Source organism: Lobosporangium transversale (assembly GCF_002105155.1).
Source record: "Lobosporangium transversale strain NRRL 3116 chromosome Unknown BCR41scaffold_1, whole genome shotgun sequence".
Lineage (NCBI taxonomy): Eukaryota > Fungi > Mortierellomycota > Mortierellomycetes > Mortierellales > Mortierellaceae > Lobosporangium > Lobosporangium transversale.
This window is the reverse complement of record NW_019028979.1, coordinates 481,064-499,249: the sequence shown is the minus strand read 5'-3', so window position 1 is coordinate 499,249 and position 18,186 is coordinate 481,064. Positions and strand designations below refer to the sequence as shown.

Sequence of the window (18,186 nt, the reverse complement as noted above, 5' to 3'; positions counted from 1 at the left end):
GCCCAAGGCACTCGTTAGCACGCCAAGGTTTTTTTTATTTATTTATCTTTCTTATTACGACAGCAACGTAATCGAACTGGAGGAAGGGATCTGCCCTAACTGGTCTTCCTGAAGTAGAAAAAAAAAAATTAACCACTGAAGCTTGAGAAGTAAAGCAGAACAACAGGCTCTCCCTCACTCTCGTTAATTTCTTTCTCCTGTTTCTCCTCATAGTCTCTTCGCATTCTTCTCTCTTTTCGTTCATGATCGATCCTGATACTGCGTCTGAATCATATCCCGTAAAGGACAATTGGTATATACATATACACACCAATCGTATATTTCAAGGACAGAGCAGAGCAAATCGAAAACTGTCGCGAGAATGGAAGGGGAGGAGCCCGGTCTGCAAGCATGCCAGATCAAAAAAAGAGGCAGTTCCCACCTTTGGGGCAGTGCAAATAAAGCTAAACATATCTTATATTGCTATTCATACCGTCACACCTGGATCTCAATAAGCATAACTCTTACATGGGCAGCGGGAACGGTGGCACTACCATCACCATCGACAGTATATAATAAAGCGAATGTACATACATGTCACTGTTAGCCGTCAATGGGCTAATGTATTCTTTACACACACAGACATACCGATGTAAAGAAATTTATATGTACATATACTGTTTATACTTTTATTTACAATGAACAGGGTACGATTCCGGAATGAGAAATAGAGCTTTGTATTGCGGAATATATTAAACTATTCATTCTCGGTCAATTGAATTCAAAACAAAAAAAAAAAAAAAAAAAAAAAAAAACAACCAGGGTTGCTCTTTAAACCATGTTTGGCCAAAGACGTGGAGAAGACCCAAGAAATGAACAGATCCAAAATCCTACACAACACGTTGAACACAATGTTACTTTGTTCGAAATGAACAATACGTTTATACAATATTAGTATATAATATTTGTTATACATATACCGTAGTGCTCTTATGGCTGTCTTTAAATCAACAAAAGAAAGCTTCATGTCTATCTTGACTTATTGGCCCCTTCTCCGATAGGTATAATATGAAGAAAGGGACATTTCTGTGCATGGCTCTGAAAAACTTTTATTAATCTATTTACTTCCATCTACCATACTCACTTTAAATGTAGTATTACTCTATATCTCTACTCGAACGGAGAACCCAAGAAGGGGTTTTATTGCGGCAGAATGGCAAAACCACGTCAAATAGCTACCGCTTGACCACACACACACGCATTCTCATTGCATTATTCGTTGATAACTGAGTAAGCCCAAAAACGCTCATCATCAAACAATTCATCTTTTGAGGCGTGAGGCAAACTGAATCAAATGATGTGTTCAGCGAAGTAGACCTGCATGTCATCAGTAGGTCTAGTGTGAGCACCCAAGGCACTTGCAAAAGAAAAAAAAAAAAAAAAAAAAAAAAACCAATTTTTTTTTGACCATGTAAACAAATACATTCAGATCAGTCACCCTTCCTTCTTCTTTTACTCCGAGCAAAACAATCAAGAAGGAAGAAGCAAAAGTTAAACTCAGAGCGATGACAGATGGATGGATACGATGGATGGCTGTAAGAAAAGAAAAAAAGAATTTGCGCATCTTGCCATGCTCTATCAAGACCTGGGAACCACGTCCTGGGCCCCTCATTTCTCCTTCATGAATGGGTACGCAGGGGCACGAGCGCAATCATTAACACAAGCAACCTCGTTCAATCAAGGGGATTGCGAGTGATTTGATGGCCACGCGGACTCGATCACTGTGTGGTTCTCACCGATATCAACCCAAGATCCAACGAATCAACAACACATTCTTTTTCTCTCATCCTTCCATCCAAAGCATTTCTCAATCCATTCCTCGTTTCGTCTTCGTCTTGAGACAAAACAGAACAGTGAGAGTGATAAAAAAAAAAAAAAAAAAAAGCGTGCAAGTGCTCTCACAGATGCAGGCATATGATGAGATGCAAATGATACCTCTTGAAACAAACAAGGGGTAAAAAAAGCGAGAGCTGTGAGCTGAACTAGTCAATATTTATCAATTATAATGTTACACAATGTTCTTAATTACCTTTTTCATTGCAGACAAGTTTCAAAGGATACAACAGGATATGAAGAATATAAATATATATATAACAATAAACACGAAACAATTATCAGTACACAACATGTGTATATTTCAATGTATTGTGTCTACTGTATCTACATGGATACATGTACATGTATCTGGACACATTCAGTGCAACCCAATTAGGCCAGCCTTTTTTTTTTTTTTTTTTAAAGTATTGTATTCTGGCACCCACAATCCTTTTCCAAACTTTCTTTTAGAAAAGTGATTGATTATACACAGAAAAATACATATCGCAACAATATAATGATTGCTATACATGTACATGAAAGTTATGGCACCGACCTTCTTTGAACAAAACCCCATGACCAAAACGACCTATATCTCTTTTAGAAAATTGTATCGCCAAACCTTTCTTGCGTGATAACAACACCAATCCTCAAGGACCCCCCCAATCCTGTTTGTTCTCAACACTCGACATTGCTCATAAACAATACATGTACTTTTTTTTTTTTTTTACGTATTTTATATATATAAACATATTTATACACACGCATGCGTGCATGCCTTTGTTTTATACATGTATAACTGTAGAAATTGTATAAATAATATTTTGATAAACAAAAGTGCATCCCGATATCATCTATTAGTCTGTTTTATTGTATAAATGCGAGCATATGAGGATCCGTAGGCGACAAGCCTGAGAAAAAAAAAAAAAAAAAAAAAAAAAAAAAAACTCAGGATATGAAAATCATTAAATGCACAGTCTCCGAGTGAGAATTGTAAAGGTTAAAAAGGATATGATGATAAATATAATAATCATTATTTACTCCTTTAACCTTGTTATATAGCATTATTCATTCCTCATCGCGTTGCGTTGTATTGCACATGTGTAATAAATGTAGACTTACTCTTTTCCTATTAGTCTCATTACCATGGATTTGAAGAAAAAGCACATGTAATAAGGATGAGCAATAAGTCTAGCATTGATTAAAACAGTGTCGTGAACCGTTAATGCAAACAAGCTCCTCCCATTCGCCTCTTGATGATTTGGGATAGCAAATGATAATCCACAGTCGATGACTGAAATTGTCCCTTTCATTTCTTTACTCCTTTCACCCCTTCTCCCCCCCCTTTCGACTCCTTTCTCACTTCCCTTGTATAGTAAGAGGCTCCTTTACTATCGCATGGCAGGATCTAGAGCGCGTCGGATAATGAGCATCCATTCTCTCCTTTACGACTTGATATAAACAGATTGAAATAATGCCCCCGGACCTAATTTTCGTCTCAGTCTCAGTCTCAATCAGTTTTTTTTTTTTTTTTTTTTTCCTCAGCACCCTGGCCAAAGTCACGACAAGGCAGAGGGGTAGAGTAAATGCATTTTGTGCTGTATGCAGGAAACGAGTCGTATCAATTTTTGGTAGTACAAGCGTCACCCTTATTTATGCTACATGTGTATTCTAATATTCGCATTAAGTGCATGTCTGCGATAATATGTATGCTGCAGTCACATAAAATTAGACAAGCGCTTTCATGATCATGATACGCGTTGTACCTGCCATTAAAAAAAATAATAAAATGTGAAAAATAGATGCAGGGGTTATAACAGATGTTTCTTTACATAAAATTGGAAATGTCTCTTTCCCTTTTACCGTTCGCGTCTGAGATATGTCCGAATCATTTTATCGAGGCTTCTCTTATAGAATTCTGATGGGCTCCATAGATTCTTAGGCGAACGAAATCCACTTGTTGGAATATATATATATTTTTTTATTATTTTTCTCTTATGTCATCTCCCGCTGTTTCACTTTTGAAGAGTATTTTAGAGTGGGTCTTTTTTTTTTTTTTTTTTTTTTTTTTTTTTTTCAATACAGGAGTCTCTTGTCTTTCATGCTTCCTAGAGCAGCCAAGGTAAAAAGTCAATATCATAATCCATCATCCAACATTGGCGATAACCATTTATAGGTCTGACTCTTATAATTAAAATCCACCACTATCACCTTTTACGATCACTTTCAGTATCATACAATCAAAATGTGGATCACATCTCGTCATGTCTTGGTAACGAGGGTCTGTGTGACACCGTCGCGCCCGACGTCTTCTTCTCATGGTCTACTATCTTGCTAAACTCAGTCTTTTGCTTATGCAGAAAGGTTAACCCCTCCCTCCTCCACTGTTGTTGACAGCAAGCTTTTTTTTTTTTTTTTTTTTTTTTTTGGCAAACTAAGATTGAGCTTATTCTTTTTTAACAAAACTTATAGGCCAGTTGTTCAGTCGAATATGGCAAGATTGTTTTGAATTGGAGATGTTGGTGTAGCTCACTGTTTAGAGTCCTTGATCAAGGACGTGGTGAAATGTTCAATCATGACGAGATGGGGCACAAAGTACAATGCGTCAGTTTACCACGAGCTAAAAAGTAACATAAGGATATTAATCAATTTTAAAGATCTAGTAAAGCATGTAAGAAGTTGAAAAAAACCAAGCTGACTACCAAAGCTCAACCCAGTCCAAGACACAACTAACAAGCATAGGGAACAAACAGTCATTTGGTGGGGGGAGGTTAGCATCTGAATACGTCAGCCTTTGGCTGAGGCTTTGATCTTTGCACAATCGAGCACACATCGTGTGGGACGTTCTTTAATACAAAAGTTTCCGTAAGAAATATAGCCGATGCTATAGTGAGGTCGTATTTAAGGTAATCCATACGTCTGCATTTATATTATGGGCGTAAAAATGAATGAAAGACGCGTCCTTATCAATAAAAAAGACTGGTAGCAATTGGTCCTCATTTTGGAATAAAAAAGCGTCTTGTTTGTTTACTCTTCATAGTTGACGTATTCTCATTTATCACAGTCCCCGACCTTGCTCCTGATGCCATCATTACTACTTTGGGAAACCAGTCTGAGCACTATGAATAAAGAAAGAGGCAGCTCAGGTACCGTCAACTTCTCGATGATACCAAGAGGGAACAAGAGCGGTTTGGACAAGATCAAAGTTCAGCTTAAACTTTGTGATTTGGGAGCAAGTTTTGTTCCAAGAGAAGCAGGGTGTTTTTCACAAAAAGTTGTCGTCTTTATGATCGACACGGATGAGGAAGAGAAGGAAGAAAAGACGAAATATGTGAAAAGCGGTTCTGCCTCGGCATTAGAGTGCATGCTGTGATGCTCCGAACGGAAATATACAAAGTGATAGTATCAAGAACTCAGTTTCTAACGATAGCTTCTGGACCTATCAACACTGATCTCCAACAGACTGCCCAATATAAGGGCCTGTTCTGACCAAAACAGGGGCTGTAAGTGAAATAAGGATGATGCGCCTACTCTCGCTATTCTCGTCAGACTAACATTTCTGCTCTTACTGGGTCTGTTTCATCTGATAACGGCGAGCTCCAAAAGATACGCCTCTATAATCGCCAATTCGTGCTGTCAAATAGCAGATATCCTTGAGAAACAATGGACTAAAAGCTATGCTTCTAGATGTCAGCCGAAAAAGTACACCATATGGAAGCTTTGTGAAGAGAGGAGGGAGTTTTATTATACTATTATTATCGTTGTTGTTATTACGGCACTATAATACAGGCGACAGGGTATAGAACGTGAGTGACGTGAAGCATGGGAATTAAACATGTGACTAGCTGGGCCCGTTGATGATAGGAAGAACCAGCAGAAGAATATTCAGACATCCTTGGGGGGTCAATAGGGTCGCAAACTGCACCACGAAGGTACAATCCTTTTGGTAGGTTGCAATATGTATTCTTGCTCTAATGCATGTCATGCAACGGCTCTTTTTACAAGAAGAGTCGTACGTCGATATCCTCGATACCGCTTGGTGCAAAATCCCAGACAACGATACTTCTGTCTTGTGAAGTGCTGTTTCGAACAACAACAACAACAACAACAACAAAAAAAAAAAAAAAAAAAAAAAAAAAAAGATTCCGTTTTTTTGGTCAGTACCTCTTAAGAAAAGAACCACAAGGACAAACCACATCCATATGACTATCATAAAAACTGTAAAACACACAAACCTGATAATACGCCGTGCTGAGAATTGTACATCAAACACCCAGCTAGTATGTCCGTTTTTGAGATCCAGGGTTACTTCTCCTGTTGTCATGTCCCAAATTTTAATTGAGTAGTCATAGCTTCCACTAACAATTCTGTTCTGGTCAAAATGGAGTGTCCTCACCAAGCCATCGTGCCCGGTTAACACTCGACGACACCGCCCTGTAGCTGCTTCCCAAATTCTAATAGTTTTGTCGTTAGAGCCAGAGACGATTGTCTCCCCATCAAACTGAACACAGGCCAGGCCTCGCTCATGACCGATAAAGTCGCGCACGCATTGTCCTGTAGTCACACTCCACAATTTGACCATGCCGTCTCCTGATGCAGATACCACTTGATCCTTATGTAACTGAACTGCATTCACTGGTCCACGGTGTCCTGTCAATGTCCTGATCAAATTACCGGTATGAAAATCCCAAATCCTAATCGTTGTGTCTTTGGAGCAGCTGACAATATAGTTGTCATCAAAGCAGACATCTAAAACTCCAGCAGTATGTCCTTGTAACCGCCTTATGGGTTGGCGAGTCTCCATGTCCCATACAATAATGCTGTTGTCAGACGATCCTGAGACCATGACCTTATCGTTGAACTGCAAACAGAGAACAGACTGAGAATGACCTCGCAGGGTGTAGATGCACTGCAAAGTATGAATGTCCCAGATTTTAATCGTCTGGTCCCTTGAGCCGGTGATGATCTTATTATCATCAAACTGGACGCAGTAAACACTATCGGTATGGCCCACAAGTTTTGTTTTCGACGGGACCGAGGTCCAACGCTCCTCCAGCTTTTTACGATCATGGCAAAGCATTTTCCAATTAAGCGGCTTAGTTTGTTGCGGGGGTATCTTGATCTTCCATCGCTTCTGGTGCAGAAAGACGGACTTCCAAACTTCGTTATCCTTAGCAAACTGATTCCATGTCCTGGAGATGAGTGCTACCTTGGCCAAGTTGTGCATATCCACAAAGTGGAGAATATAAGTCGCAAGCTCATACGGCAACTTGGAAAGGAAATCTATATGAGGGCCATTAATCATCAGATCATAAAGTTGGTCAACGAGCTGGCGTTTGGCCTCGGGGTTGAGATAAATACGAGTATATGGAGGAGTGCCTGAAGTAGGTGCAGCAACAAGTGAATTGGGGGACGTTGCAAAAGAATCGAAGGGAGATGAGGTTGAATGGCGGTCAATTAGATCAGGTATGTGATGCATGTCACGAGTGTTTGATGAAGACGATGTATGGTTGTGTTGGCATTGATTTGACGGGGAGGAGGCCATTTGATTAGAAAAAGAGGTGATGAATGAGAGAGTGAGAGAGAGAGAGGGACAGTAACAAATGCAAAAGCAAGTTTGTCGATTGAATGGGAAAGTTCGGGGGCAGTTTGGGAGAAAAGGAAGAGAATGTGCGTGAACAGGGAAAAGGGAGAGGGCAAAAAAAAAAAAAAAAGAAACTTTTTTTTTTTGACTTAAAAAGAATACCAGTGCGAAAACTATTTGACAAGCTTGAAGTGAGTTATTTTCACAGATCAAGATCGCATTTGCGCATTTTTTTGATTACAGCCATAAATACAGAAATACATCACAAATAACAATAATGGGAATAAAAACAGAATTCTCGTCTGTTAAACCCGATCCTTTGCAACGGCAACGATGATGGATGTTAAATATATCCTGATCGAGTAACAAGGGGTAAAAAGGAGGTGTTGAACGACTGTAGGCCACAGAGAGAAGAAAGGAATGGAGAAACGGAGTGGTATACCATTTCGGTAAAAAAAAAAAAAAAAAAAAAAAAAAAAAAAGTGAGCAGAAAGACGATCTCTTCTCTCTTCACAATGGGCTTATACAGTTTAGGTACAGTACGAGTTGTTTGTCCACTACTTGCATGGACATTTTTTTTTTTTTTTTATTTTTTTCCCCTTTACCAGCCTTCACTCCCTTCCACGATGCTGTCCAGAAGCTTTTAGCTTCTCTTTAGATCAATCTTACTCATTACCTTGAGGCCCAATAACCGGTACAAAACCTCGGGCGGCTGCAAACTCTCCAGAAGTCGAGTGATAGCGGACCATAGCTGGCAATGTAGAGGACCTTGCTCCGGCATAACATGATGCCAAATCAACAGAGGGGCTAGGTTGAAGAATAAGATTTGGTGCAGGCGAGTAATGTGAAATTTGAGATAGGTCGAGATATGAATTGGATTTTGATCTTAACAAGGAGGCGTTTCTCAATGGTGATTTCAAAGCAGTGACAGTGGATGGGCACCACAGGGGGGAGTAAGGATTGACAGAAGCCATTGGTTGAGATGGTATTCCGGGGCCGATCACTGTGTTGACCAAGTCGGATGTACGGCTCACTTTGCTCGACTGATTTGTTTTTGTATGAAGTGAGCTGGCTGATTCCCTGAAAGATGGAAATGTCTTGACCTTGAACCGGCTACTGCGCTTGGTCTTGTGAGGCACATTGTCTAGAATGGGAGTAGGGGCTGTGTCTATGTGGGTAGCCGGAGTGATGGAAGTATTGGGGAGAGGGGGTGAAACAGGAGAGTCTGTAGATGGGAGCGGTATTGACGAAAGTGTTGAAGACTGACTCGAGGAAGAAGGCGCAGATCCACTGGCGGATGACTTGCGATGAAGCGAGAGGGCATGCTTGGCCTTAAGGAGCAAGGTTGAGGTCTGTATTTTCAGAGAGAGATATTCCATGGTTAGACAAGTCCAAACCAATCATAAATGGATGATTTGTCGTGTATTTCCTGATGGTTCCTGACGTGGTGAAAAGGTACCCAGCCTTTTTCGTCAAGATTTAGAAAAAAAAAAAAAAAAAAAAAAAAAAATTGCAATGGACAAAGAGGGGCAGCAAGAGTCAAAGAACGGTGGAGGGAGCAAAGTGTTAAAAAATTGGCGCATGTGGCGAGAAAAAACAGCAACAAGGACAATGATGGAAACAGGATTCTGCCGGAAAAAGCAGTTTGAAACTCAAGGTGGTCGGGGTTATTATTATTATTATTATTATTATTTTTTTCCACGTTATTCTGTAATTTAGAGCTAATCCATTGACATGAGATCAAGCTGAATGAACCATGCTCAGGTCAATGGAGAGGAATGAAACGGAGGAAAGAAAATAACACAGTGTTTAACCATATGACCATCTTTTCGGGGCAGTTCCGAAAGGAAGATCAATATCCAGAGCAATCACGGATTGATCAAAACGGAAATGGAGAAGACAAATAGGAAGTATAAAGGGATTGCGGAAGTATATGTTTCAGCGGGACGGCATGAGATCGACGAAAGGAATGGAAAGGGAAAGCATAAAATAAAAGTAGGTGGAGATGGAGATATGCCATAAGCAGGAGAGGAGTGTCGCTTCTGGAATGAAAGCTCTTACCGTCGTGGTGGAGTGTACCATGGCTGAGTAAACAGAAGTACGAGATATAAAAGAAAGGGGAGCAAATGAAGCAAATGAAGCAAATGAAGCAAATGAGGCAAACGAAGTAAACGAAAAATGAAGCAAATGAAACGAGGATGTGATGATGAGTTTTGTGAGCAAAGAAACAATAAAAATAAAAAAATAAAAAAAAAAAAAAAAAAAAGTGGAGTGGAAGCAAAAAGTGAAGGAATGAAGGACAAAGATGTTTCTGAAAAAATTTGCGATATTTTTTTTTTTAATTAACTTCAAGGGGCAAACAGTGGAGTAAACTGGCATTTACCTCGGACTAAATCAGGCAGGTTGTGCGTGTGATTGGAAAGATCAGCCATCTTTGCAAAGGTGACAAGTAAGAAGCGTTTATTATGTAGGATGGGCCTTGTCTTTTTGATTGCATTCTATCGATTGTGTGTCTGAAAACTAATTTCAAACACTTCACAACAAATTGCCCAAAACAGGAACATCCAAAAGGAAAAAGGGGGTCTGTGTTGTATTCATTCCATGTTCTTGTTCACACATGTCTCTCAAATTATTGTCAAATGTCCCATGCCTTTCTTGGCTTCCATCACCTTCACAGACTATCAACATCGCGACCTTGTCTCTTCTTTCTTTCTCTCTCTCTCTCCCTCTCTCTCTCTCTTTCTTTCTTTCTTTCTTTCTTTCTTTCTTTCTTTCTTTCTTTCTTTCTTTCTCTTGCTTGATTTCAATTAGACTTTATTTTTTTCTATCATCCTTACACCTCCTTTTCTCTCCAACTAATTTAGCCTTTTTTTTTTTTTTCCCTTCTTTTCTACTCAGAGCTATCCAATAAAGAGATTAGCAAAGATGAAAACAAAAACGATGGCGAAGACGACGGAGACTGTTTTGCTTCACCGCAGACGTTAGTCTTCCAGCAGAATTTTTGTACATCGGGCTAGACTAGGATTTTGAGTTGTACATCAACAGCTTATTTTGGTCCTGAGTCTCTGGTTGGACAAAAAAGACTTTGCTCTCTTTCATTCTTATTACAGCCTTCATTCCTTTTGCTCTTTTTTTTTTTTTTTTTTTTTTTTTTTCTCTCTCTTCTTCATCCGGTATCATCTCATCTTTCTCTTTTTCATCAACTCTTCCCATCCTCATTCACACTCATTCCATTCATTACTTGACATTTTACACCGTTGCACGTTCAGGTACTGACATGCCTCATAAAACATTCTAGCATCTCTTTTTTTTTTTTTTTTTTTTTTTTTTCTCTCTCTGTCCTACACATTAGACAAATTTAGACACAGACGTTAGTCTGTATACCGCTTTCCTTATTCTTTTTTCCAAAAAGTCCTTTTCAAAGCACCATTGTTTCTACTAGATTAGTGATATCCATGCTGGGAAACCCTGTTTCATTCTTTTCATTTTACCTACATCGGATACATTACAAGTTTATTTGCATGTTATTTTTACCTGTTTAAATATAACCTTGCTCTCCACCCATCCTCATTTTTGTTTTTTGTTTTGTTTTGTTTTGTTCTTCACCGCCTTTTCCTTCTTCCATTCTTCACTTTAATCGCCACCTGTTACACGTTCCCTTCTTCTTGTTACTGATCATATAAATTGCTCATCAATCATTTCAACAGCTATACAGAATTGAGAAATTATGAGTGGAAGAGATCGCTTGGCCGACTTTCAGGTACTGACAGACTCCTCCCTATTAAGGAGATAAAAGACCAACCTCACATCTGTTGCTGATATTCTCATCATTTTAATGTTTTTAAATCTCCGATCAATACGCATCGAATCCTGGTTAGGCACAATCCTCGTCTAATAACCAGAACCAGGGCTACGGGTACATTTTTTTTTTTTTTTTTTTTTTTTTTTGTCTTGTCAAAGATGGAGCCGAAATCAAGAACATACCCGCTGTCATCCTGACAGTGACCCCAATAAGACTAACAAGCCTAATTGTCCCTCTTTTCTCTCATCATATGTGTGTACTGATGAAGTAGTGGCCAGCAATATGGTGGTAACCAGTACGGTCAACAGCAATACGGTCAGCAGTACGGTCAGCAAAATCAATATGGTCAGCAAAACCAATTTGCTCAGCAAAACCAGTACAGCCAGCCTGCACAGTATGGTGGCTATCAGCAGCAGCCATCTACAAGGATCGAGATGACTCCTGTCCAACAGAACAATGCCGGTCCCAGTGACATGAACGCTTTCTTTAGTGAGGTAGGTTTAAAGACAGTAGTGACTTGGACGACAAAAGAAAAAAAAAAAAGAAAAAAGAAAAAGTGTTTTAATGGCGGGCTCATTGTTTTCTATTGGGAGCTGTGAAAAAAAGACTAATAAAATTGGAGACGACCAGACAAGAAGAGCAAATTGCTGCATACACATACCAGAATAAGAATCGAGAGCCAGCGTCAACACCATTGGAATTGACAGAATAGTGCAGTGCCTGTTATGGGTGTGCACCCAATCCTTTCCCATCCAACGCTCTTGCGAAATTAGGTTTCTTACCTGCAGTAATATGCATGCAGTTCCCAATATTCGCATCAAACTAATCTCCCCATACTCTTTTTCAACTTCAAAAAAAAAAAAAAAAAAAAAAAAAATCTAGGTCACTTCAATTCAAGAAGATATTACCAAGATCGAGCAAAATATTGCCAAGATTGAGGAGCTCCACGATATCTCATTGAATGGTGTTGCAACTGAAGAACAGTCTTCGCGCACCAACCGTCAATTGGAGGCTATTACCGCTGACACAACACAGCTGTCCAACCGCACAAAGAAAAGAATCAAGGGTAAAGAATGCATATAAACTGTGCCTTCAATCAGGGTTGCAGTCCTATATGAACTGGTACTGACATTCATGTTTGCATTGACTTTACCTATCCTAGATATTGAACTGGCTAATCTTCGCCTAGCTAACTCGCCGGACATTCAAATCCGTAGAACCCAGGCCGGAGCCTTGAAAGAAAAGTTCCTGAAGACTCTTCGTCACTACCAATCCGCGGAAAGTGAGGCTAGAAAGAAATATCAGGGTCGCATGGAAAGGCAATACAAGATTGGTATGACTAAAAAAACCACTTGCTACTAGGACACTGATGCAACGAAGCAAATGTAACCAATTACCTCATCCTTCATCCTAACTTATCCCATACAACTTCGCCCAATTGATAGTCAAACCTGATGCTACCCCCCAAGAGATTGCTCAAGCTTTAGAGAGCGACAACCAGCAAATCTTTGCTCAATCTGTATGAAATGCTTCACGAGTAATTGCAAGGCAAATTGACATGCATGATAAGAATCAGATGCTGAATGTACTGTCTATTTCATTCATCACAATAGGTCCTTAACAGCACTCGTTATGGCGATGCCAGCAGGGCTCTCCGAGAAGTCCAAAGCCGTCACGATGATATCAAGAAGATTGAGAAGACCATCCTTGTATGGTTGATTTTTACCCTCATTTATATTTCGAAAGCAGATGACTATAGAATTGATGCTCATTCAACGGATTCTAATGATGCATACTTTTGTCTTCTGTATTTTATTTTACTAATAGGAATTGCATCAGTTGTTCATTGACATGGAGACATTGGTTACGGAGCAGGCTGAGGTCATGAACACGATTGAGGAGAGTACGCAGCAGACGGAAGTACATCTTGAGACCGGAAACAAAGAGGTCGATGTGGCCATTGTTAATGCCCGTGGAGCTAGAAAAAAGAAATGGATTTGCTTGATTGTCTCTATTGTGCTTATCGCCATCATTGCCATCATTGTGCTTCAACAGGTACATGGACTCTCTGATGTTTCTTGTCAGCTTTGGGCCGGTTAGTGAACGTATGACTAACAAACAATTCTTAAATATTTACTCTTAAACTTAGCTCGGTGTCTTTAGTGCAGCCGCCAATAGTAACAACAAGCAGGCATAATTTTTTGACATCATTTGTTCGATAGAAAAAAGCACATGAAAGAAAATGGCAAAAAAGTCATCTGGGTACAAAGTATCTATCACTCTTACAAAAAAAAAAAAAAAATGTTGTTCCTCATTCCATTAATAAAGATACCATAGTATAATAATAATAAAAATAGTGATAATAATTATTATAAGTATATATATCAGCAGCAAGTAGCCATGATATCGTAAGTTTTGGCAAGTAGTAATAACTATTAATAATTAATAATTGAACATTGACAAATCAATTCTTTCGCGTCAACTAAGCCTCGCAGCTTGGACGATGCTTAAAAAAAAAAGGTATAAGAGGGACACTCCAATCCTACATCCACTTCCTTCATATCCTCGCATTCATATTCACAATCCTTTCTTCGCCCTCAAACGATTTTTTTCCAAAATTCTCATCTCAAGAATCTCCACCCGTCTGCTGTCAAAAAGCGCAACTGCCAACTTTGCCTCTCGCGCTTCTCTCACGTCGTTAACCATCAACGCCAACCGTTCTCTTCTAAAACAACAACCAGCTTACATCCAAGGTCAAAGAAACACGATGATGGTTAATTCCCAATCGATCCTCAAGTGGGCCAATGATAAGACAGGCGAATTCAAGCGTCAGGTCTCGAGCTTCCGTGAATCCATCGTTGATGAACCCAATGCCAAGTTTAGCCCCGAAGCGTACGTGTTCCCAACGATGCCCAGCGATTCGTACTTTTTCCGCAATGGAGCAAATAACGTAAAAAAGAAAAATATATATTGTTAGCGCTAATGACATGCTGTTTGCTTTGGATGCTCTAGTGGCCGATATCACCTTTATGTCTCTTATGCTTGTCCCTGGGTAAGTTTTCTCTGATAGAAATTGGTCTCTTTGAATCAATGGCAATTTATCTATGTAATGAAGCATATGAATAGCCCTCATCTAACCAAAAAAAAAAAAAAAAAAAAAAAAAAAAAAAACTCTTTTAGGCTCATCGCACCTTGCTTGTGCGCGCATTGAAGGGCCTTGAGGACATCATTTCCGTGGATGTTGTTCATTGGCATTTGCAAGAGAATGGCTGGCCTTTCAGGGACGATTACCAGGATTCTCTCTATGGATCAAAGTTCATCAAGGATCTTTACTTTAAGGCCCAGCCCGATTATAGTGGACGCTACACAGTCCCTGTTCTCTGGGATAAGAAGACTCAAACCATTGGTAAGTAGGCCATTTGTCATTGCTGCTCTCTCCCTCTTAGTTGAGCAAACCAAGAGAAGGGGCTGTGTAGGGTAGGGTGGGAACGTTGATATTTTTTTGTATGTACCCATGCATGAATAAACCTTGGTCCTGATCACAAAACCCCCTATTTTCTCTTTGTAGTGAATAATGAAAGTAGCGAGATCATTCGTATGCTCAACACGGCTTTCGACAAACTTGTCCCAGAAAAGGCTGGCGTAAACTTTTATCCTCCTAATCTCCAATCCGAAATTGATTCGGTGAATGAATGGGTTTATGATACCGTCAATAATGGCGTTTACAAATCTGGGTTCGCAACATCACAGGAGGCATATGACAAGAATGTGTATCCACTTTTTGAGTCGTTGGACAGGATTGAAGGCATCTTGTCCAAATCTGATTACCTCGTTGGAAATACCCTTACTGAGGCCGATCTCCGTCTGTGGACAACCATCATCCGTTTTGACCCTGTCTATCATGGGCATTTCAAGTGCAACATCAAGAGCATTGAAAAGGACTACCCTCACATCCTGAAATGGGCACGCCGCATCTATCAATTGCCCAAGGTCGCTGAAACTGTCAGCATGGAACACATCAAGAAGCATTACTATCAGTCTCATCTCCAGATTAACCCAACTGGCATTGTCCCTGCTGGCAATGGCCCCAACCTTGCTGAACCCAAGATTGTCTAGAGCAAGATGGGCAGTGTTTGAAAAACTTTATTCTACTACCTCACTGATGGAGAAAAACTTTAATTCACTCAGCATTCTATCCTTTAAAACAGAGAATTCAGCTTGGTTTGATAATTGTTCATAAAAAATAATAAATCTTTTTCAAACAAGTCCTAGTAGTACAGGCAAATGGTTGGAAACAGCAGACCCAGGCCTCTGAGAAATCTTTGATAATTGGTCTCATGAAGCGGTCTATCAAATATTGAAATGATAGTGAGTTGAAGAGACTTTTTTCAAAAAAAAAAAAAACCATGTATATGCAATATGCTTCAGACTTAGGCTTTTACTTTTGCGGAAGCAGCCTCTCGTCGAAGTTCCTTGATGACAGCCTAAAGAAAGAGAGAGTATATATCACGACCAGGGATTTTAACCACCAGTTCCATAAGTATTGTAGAATGTATTTCAGTTAGAATCCACTTATCACGAATCAATTTTGTGGTGAGGTTAAAAAAAGATCCCTGCTTTTTGGTACAAAGGAAACAAAAGATCACGAACCGCCAATGCCTCTGGGTTGACGCCAGATTCACATAATGAGACACAAACAGACAACGTTTCTCGGTCAAGCCCCGTATTGAGAAGAGTTGACATTTCGGTCAGGACTATTTCTCTCGCAAATAAAACAGTTGGTTGCTGTGAGGCTTTTTATTTTATCCTTGTATGAGTCTTTGCTGTACTAGAAATTCTAACTAGAGAGCTTACTATCCATGGCTTGGCGTGCTTCTTGTTGCTGTTGTTGTTGACGCTGCTGCTGATCCCGCACAGATTCTTGCATTGTGATTTTATTGTCTAAGCAAAGAGAATGGAATGGGTTAAGGAGACAGCCATCACATCCATGTCCTTGACGTTCGTGGCTTTTCAAAAAAAATCCCTTGATACTCGTGATTGAAGTACTTACTCTCCCTCTTTCTATTCTGTCTTTCATTCTAATAACTTGTAGTCATGCAACAACTTCCACAGGACCGACAACAAGAGCAGATACAGAGATTTTATCGCCAGGAGCTACAACAGTTTGCTCAAGTAGGTTTATAGGCCAAAAAAAGACTTTCTTTTATATAGAATTATACCTTACGCTCCGTTCCTTTTCATTTTTGTCTTTAAAGCAACCTATTACATTGAATATTGTTGGCAACAACTAGATGCCTTTTAATTATTCAGAGAGAGAGAAAGAATCTAGTCTTATCATTGCGGAACAAAAACTCTTTTTTTTTTTTCCTTCTTTTTTCCCCACTCCTTCCGTTTTCGTTTTTTTTTTTTTTTTTTTTTTTTTTTTGTTTGGTTTAGACGAAAGATGCACTTAGAGCACAGCATCGTCCGCAAGAGAACAGCTCTGATTCAAATGAGGATAGTCTAAGCGATCGACTCGATGACGATGATGGAGATATTCAAGTTGAAGCTGCAGATATGCAGACTCATATTCCAGCCTCCAATGTTGGATACAAGCTTTTGTTGAAAATGGGATGGAAGGTTGGAACAGGACTTGGTCAAAACGCCACAGGTGAATAACCAGCATTAGCTTCTTTTCCTTTTTATATATGTGTGTATATCTTCATGAAATCATATATTAATCACAATATCCATTTATTGCTTACAATTTTAAAAGGTAGGACAGCACCGATCCCAATTGAGCATAAGCAGGATGTGCTAGGAATTGGAAAACAGGAGGTTGATAATTGGTATAATGAATCGAGTACCGCCAAAAGGAAGGCGCTAGAGGTGGAGAGACAAGCAGAAGAAACTGAGGAAGAAAAGAATAAGCGCGAGGTAACATTCATGCTTTTTTTTATGCTTCTTTTTATGCTTTTATATATATATATTTATTTAAATTTAACGATAACACAATGACTTGTTATAAAACTCCATTAGAAACAAGTTCAGCAGAAAGTAGCTGTCAAGGCGGAACTTGAAGTAGTCAAGTCAGCATTTTATTGCGCACTTTGCGATAAGCAGTATGAACGCATCTCTGAATATGAAGTTCACTTGAGTTCATACGATCATAACCATAAGAAGGTGAGAATGGGCGACGCAGCTGAAATTCATTAAACGCAAATGAAAGTAGAACATTCTTTTAATTTACGTTTTCTTTCCTTTATTGCTATTGATATCATTATAATTATATAGCGCTTCAAAGAAATGAAGGAAACTAGTCGTGCAGGAGCAGCGGGTACTATGAATAAGATCAAGGAAAAGGAAAAACGTAGGGAAGAAAGGGAGCTAGCAAAGATGCAAGAGGCCGCCATGAAAAGAGCAGGTGCAGGTGCAGGAGGAAGCATTGGAACAGGAATTCTCAGTACTCCATCTGTACCAGCTCAGACTACCATAGGACGGACAGGCTTTCAACCCGTCAGACTTGGAGGATTTGAGCCTGTGACATCGAGTGAGCCTCAGCCCGAGCAGGTGAGTGGTAGTACAGCACGATCTGAAAACAATCAAGGAACGACCAACTCAATACCGACTAGTGGTTTTCAACCTGTGAAAGTACCTGGATTGCAGCCAGATAAAAAGAGTGGTTTTCAACCTGTAAAAGTGAGTGGATTCCTTCCTGAGGAAGAAAATGATGACCCCAATATGCCGGTATCATCTTCAACAACGACAAATGCAGGGCCAGAAGCTGTATCTGCACCTTCAGCTACTCCGGCTGGATTCCAGCCCGTTAAACTAAGCGGGTTTAAGCCTATGAAGATTGGTGGATTTCAATTAAAGAAGCCCGGTGCCAAATGATCATAGAAATAGTCTACCACTATTTAATGAACCATAGTTTAAAAGTAGGAATAGTAAATAAAAATAATAGACA

The 18,186-nt window shown here is 39.6% G+C and overlaps 7 protein-coding genes across 7 annotated transcripts; 3 read left to right on the top strand and 4 right to left on the bottom strand.

Annotated features, from left to right (window-relative positions):
- Positions 1–5,852: 5,852 nt before the first annotated feature.
- On the bottom strand, positions 5,853–7,159 carry BCR41DRAFT_298219 (WD40-repeat-containing domain protein; the record flags this gene model as incomplete). Its single annotated transcript, XM_022020485.1, has 2 exons — positions 5,853–5,934; positions 6,090–7,159. 2 exons carry the CDS (start codon positions 7,157–7,159, stop codon positions 5,853–5,855), a joined length of 1,152 nt encoding a protein of 383 aa, XP_021886414.1.
- Positions 7,160–7,581: 422 nt separating this feature from the next.
- BCR41DRAFT_3882 (hypothetical protein) lies at positions 7,582–8,948 on the bottom strand. Its single transcript, XM_022027974.1, has 2 exons — positions 8,115–8,948; positions 7,582–7,832 (listed from the first exon to the last, which is right to left on the bottom strand). The coding sequence occupies exons 1-2, from the start codon at positions 8,815–8,817 to the stop codon at positions 7,744–7,746; spliced, it is 792 nt and encodes a 263-aa protein (XP_021886413.1). The 5' UTR covers positions 8,818–8,948; the 3' UTR covers positions 7,582–7,743.
- A 3-nt stretch (positions 8,949–8,951) lies between these two features.
- Positions 8,952–9,858, bottom strand: BCR41DRAFT_3894 (hypothetical protein). The gene is made up of 2 exons (XM_022028117.1): positions 9,500–9,858; positions 8,952–9,183 (listed from the first exon to the last, which is right to left on the bottom strand). Exons 1-2 carry the CDS (start codon positions 9,815–9,817, stop codon positions 9,160–9,162), a joined length of 342 nt encoding a protein of 113 aa, XP_021886412.1. The 5' UTR covers positions 9,818–9,858; the 3' UTR covers positions 8,952–9,159.
- A 1,252-nt stretch (positions 9,859–11,110) lies between these two features.
- BCR41DRAFT_343978 (t-SNARE) lies at positions 11,111–13,503 on the top strand. Its single transcript, XM_022022400.1, has 9 exons — positions 11,111–11,198; positions 11,317–11,354; positions 11,509–11,734; positions 12,123–12,306; positions 12,403–12,573; positions 12,686–12,759; positions 12,854–12,949; positions 13,068–13,295; positions 13,390–13,503. The coding sequence occupies exons 1-9, from the start codon at positions 11,166–11,168 to the stop codon at positions 13,435–13,437; spliced, it is 1,098 nt and encodes a 365-aa protein (XP_021886411.1). The 5' UTR covers positions 11,111–11,165; the 3' UTR covers positions 13,438–13,503.
- Positions 13,504–13,781: 278 nt separating this feature from the next.
- BCR41DRAFT_343976 (hypothetical protein) lies at positions 13,782–15,509 on the top strand. Its single transcript, XM_022022399.1, has 4 exons — positions 13,782–14,132; positions 14,253–14,292; positions 14,421–14,646; positions 14,809–15,509. Exons 1-4 carry the CDS (start codon positions 14,008–14,010, stop codon positions 15,354–15,356), a joined length of 939 nt encoding a protein of 312 aa, XP_021886410.1. The 5' UTR covers positions 13,782–14,007; the 3' UTR covers positions 15,357–15,509.
- On the bottom strand, positions 15,320–16,210 carry BCR41DRAFT_343975 (mitotic-spindle organizing gamma-tubulin ring associated-domain-containing protein). The gene is made up of 4 exons (XM_022022398.1): positions 16,095–16,210; positions 15,891–15,994; positions 15,683–15,724; positions 15,320–15,587 (listed from the first exon to the last, which is right to left on the bottom strand). The coding sequence occupies exons 1-4, from the start codon at positions 16,165–16,167 to the stop codon at positions 15,576–15,578; spliced, it is 231 nt and encodes a 76-aa protein (XP_021886409.1). The 5' UTR covers positions 16,168–16,210; the 3' UTR covers positions 15,320–15,575.
- An 80-nt stretch (positions 16,211–16,290) lies between these two features.
- On the top strand, positions 16,291–18,185 carry BCR41DRAFT_417869 (hypothetical protein). The gene is made up of 5 exons (XM_022029553.1): positions 16,291–16,412; positions 16,677–16,890; positions 16,996–17,156; positions 17,259–17,402; positions 17,514–18,185. Exons 1-5 carry the CDS (start codon positions 16,335–16,337, stop codon positions 18,111–18,113), a joined length of 1,197 nt encoding a protein of 398 aa, XP_021886408.1. The 5' UTR covers positions 16,291–16,334; the 3' UTR covers positions 18,114–18,185.
- The last annotated feature ends 1 nt before the right edge of the window (position 18,186 follows it).

Bases quoted from the DNA above. Each gene is read 5' to 3' on its own strand.
- BCR41DRAFT_3882 (XM_022027974.1), bottom strand. From the start codon at position 8,817: ATGGAATATCTCTCTCTGAAAATACAGACCTCAACCTTGCTCCTTAAG. The intron at 7,833-8,114 runs GTAATGAGTAAG...TGTGGCCTACAG, and splicing joins ACCGGTTATTGGGCCTCAAG to TCGTTCAACACCTCCTTTTT.
- BCR41DRAFT_3894 (XM_022028117.1), bottom strand. From the start codon at position 9,817: ATGCCAGTTTACTCCACTGTTTGCCCCTTGAAGTTAATTAAAAAAAAA. The intron at 9,184-9,499 runs GTAAGAGCTTTC...TGGTTCATTCAG, and splicing joins TGGTACACTCCACCACGACG to CTTGATCTCATGTCAATGGA.
- BCR41DRAFT_343978 (XM_022022400.1), top strand. From the start codon at position 11,166: ATGAGTGGAAGAGATCGCTTGGCCGACTTTCAG. The intron at 11,199-11,316 runs GTACTGACAGAC...AATCCTGGTTAG, and splicing joins ATCGCTTGGCCGACTTTCAG to GCACAATCCTCGTCTAATAA. The intron at 12,574-12,685 runs GTATGACTAAAA...CCCAATTGATAG, and splicing joins GGAAAGGCAATACAAGATTG to TCAAACCTGATGCTACCCCC.
- BCR41DRAFT_343976 (XM_022022399.1), top strand. From the start codon at position 14,008: ATGATGGTTAATTCCCAATCGATCCTCAAGTGGGCCAATGATAAGACA. The intron at 14,133-14,252 runs GTACGTGTTCCC...TGGATGCTCTAG, and splicing joins GCCAAGTTTAGCCCCGAAGC to TGGCCGATATCACCTTTATG. The intron at 14,293-14,420 runs GTAAGTTTTCTC...AAACTCTTTTAG, and splicing joins TCTCTTATGCTTGTCCCTGG to GCTCATCGCACCTTGCTTGT.
- BCR41DRAFT_343975 (XM_022022398.1), bottom strand. From the start codon at position 16,167: ATGCAAGAATCTGTGCGGGATCAGCAGCAGCGTCAACAACAACAGCAA. The intron at 15,995-16,094 runs GTAAGCTCTCTA...CGAGAGAAATAG, and splicing joins AGCACGCCAAGCCATGGATA to TCCTGACCGAAATGTCAACT. The intron at 15,725-15,890 runs GTTCGTGATCTT...CTCTTTCTTTAG, and splicing joins TCAACCCAGAGGCATTGGCG to GCTGTCATCAAGGAACTTCG.
- BCR41DRAFT_417869 (XM_022029553.1), top strand. From the start codon at position 16,335: ATGCAACAACTTCCACAGGACCGACAACAAGAGCAGATACAGAGATTT. The intron at 17,157-17,258 runs GTAACATTCATG...AAACTCCATTAG, and splicing joins AAGAAAAGAATAAGCGCGAG to AAACAAGTTCAGCAGAAAGT. The intron at 17,403-17,513 runs GTGAGAATGGGC...ATAATTATATAG, and splicing joins ACGATCATAACCATAAGAAG to CGCTTCAAAGAAATGAAGGA.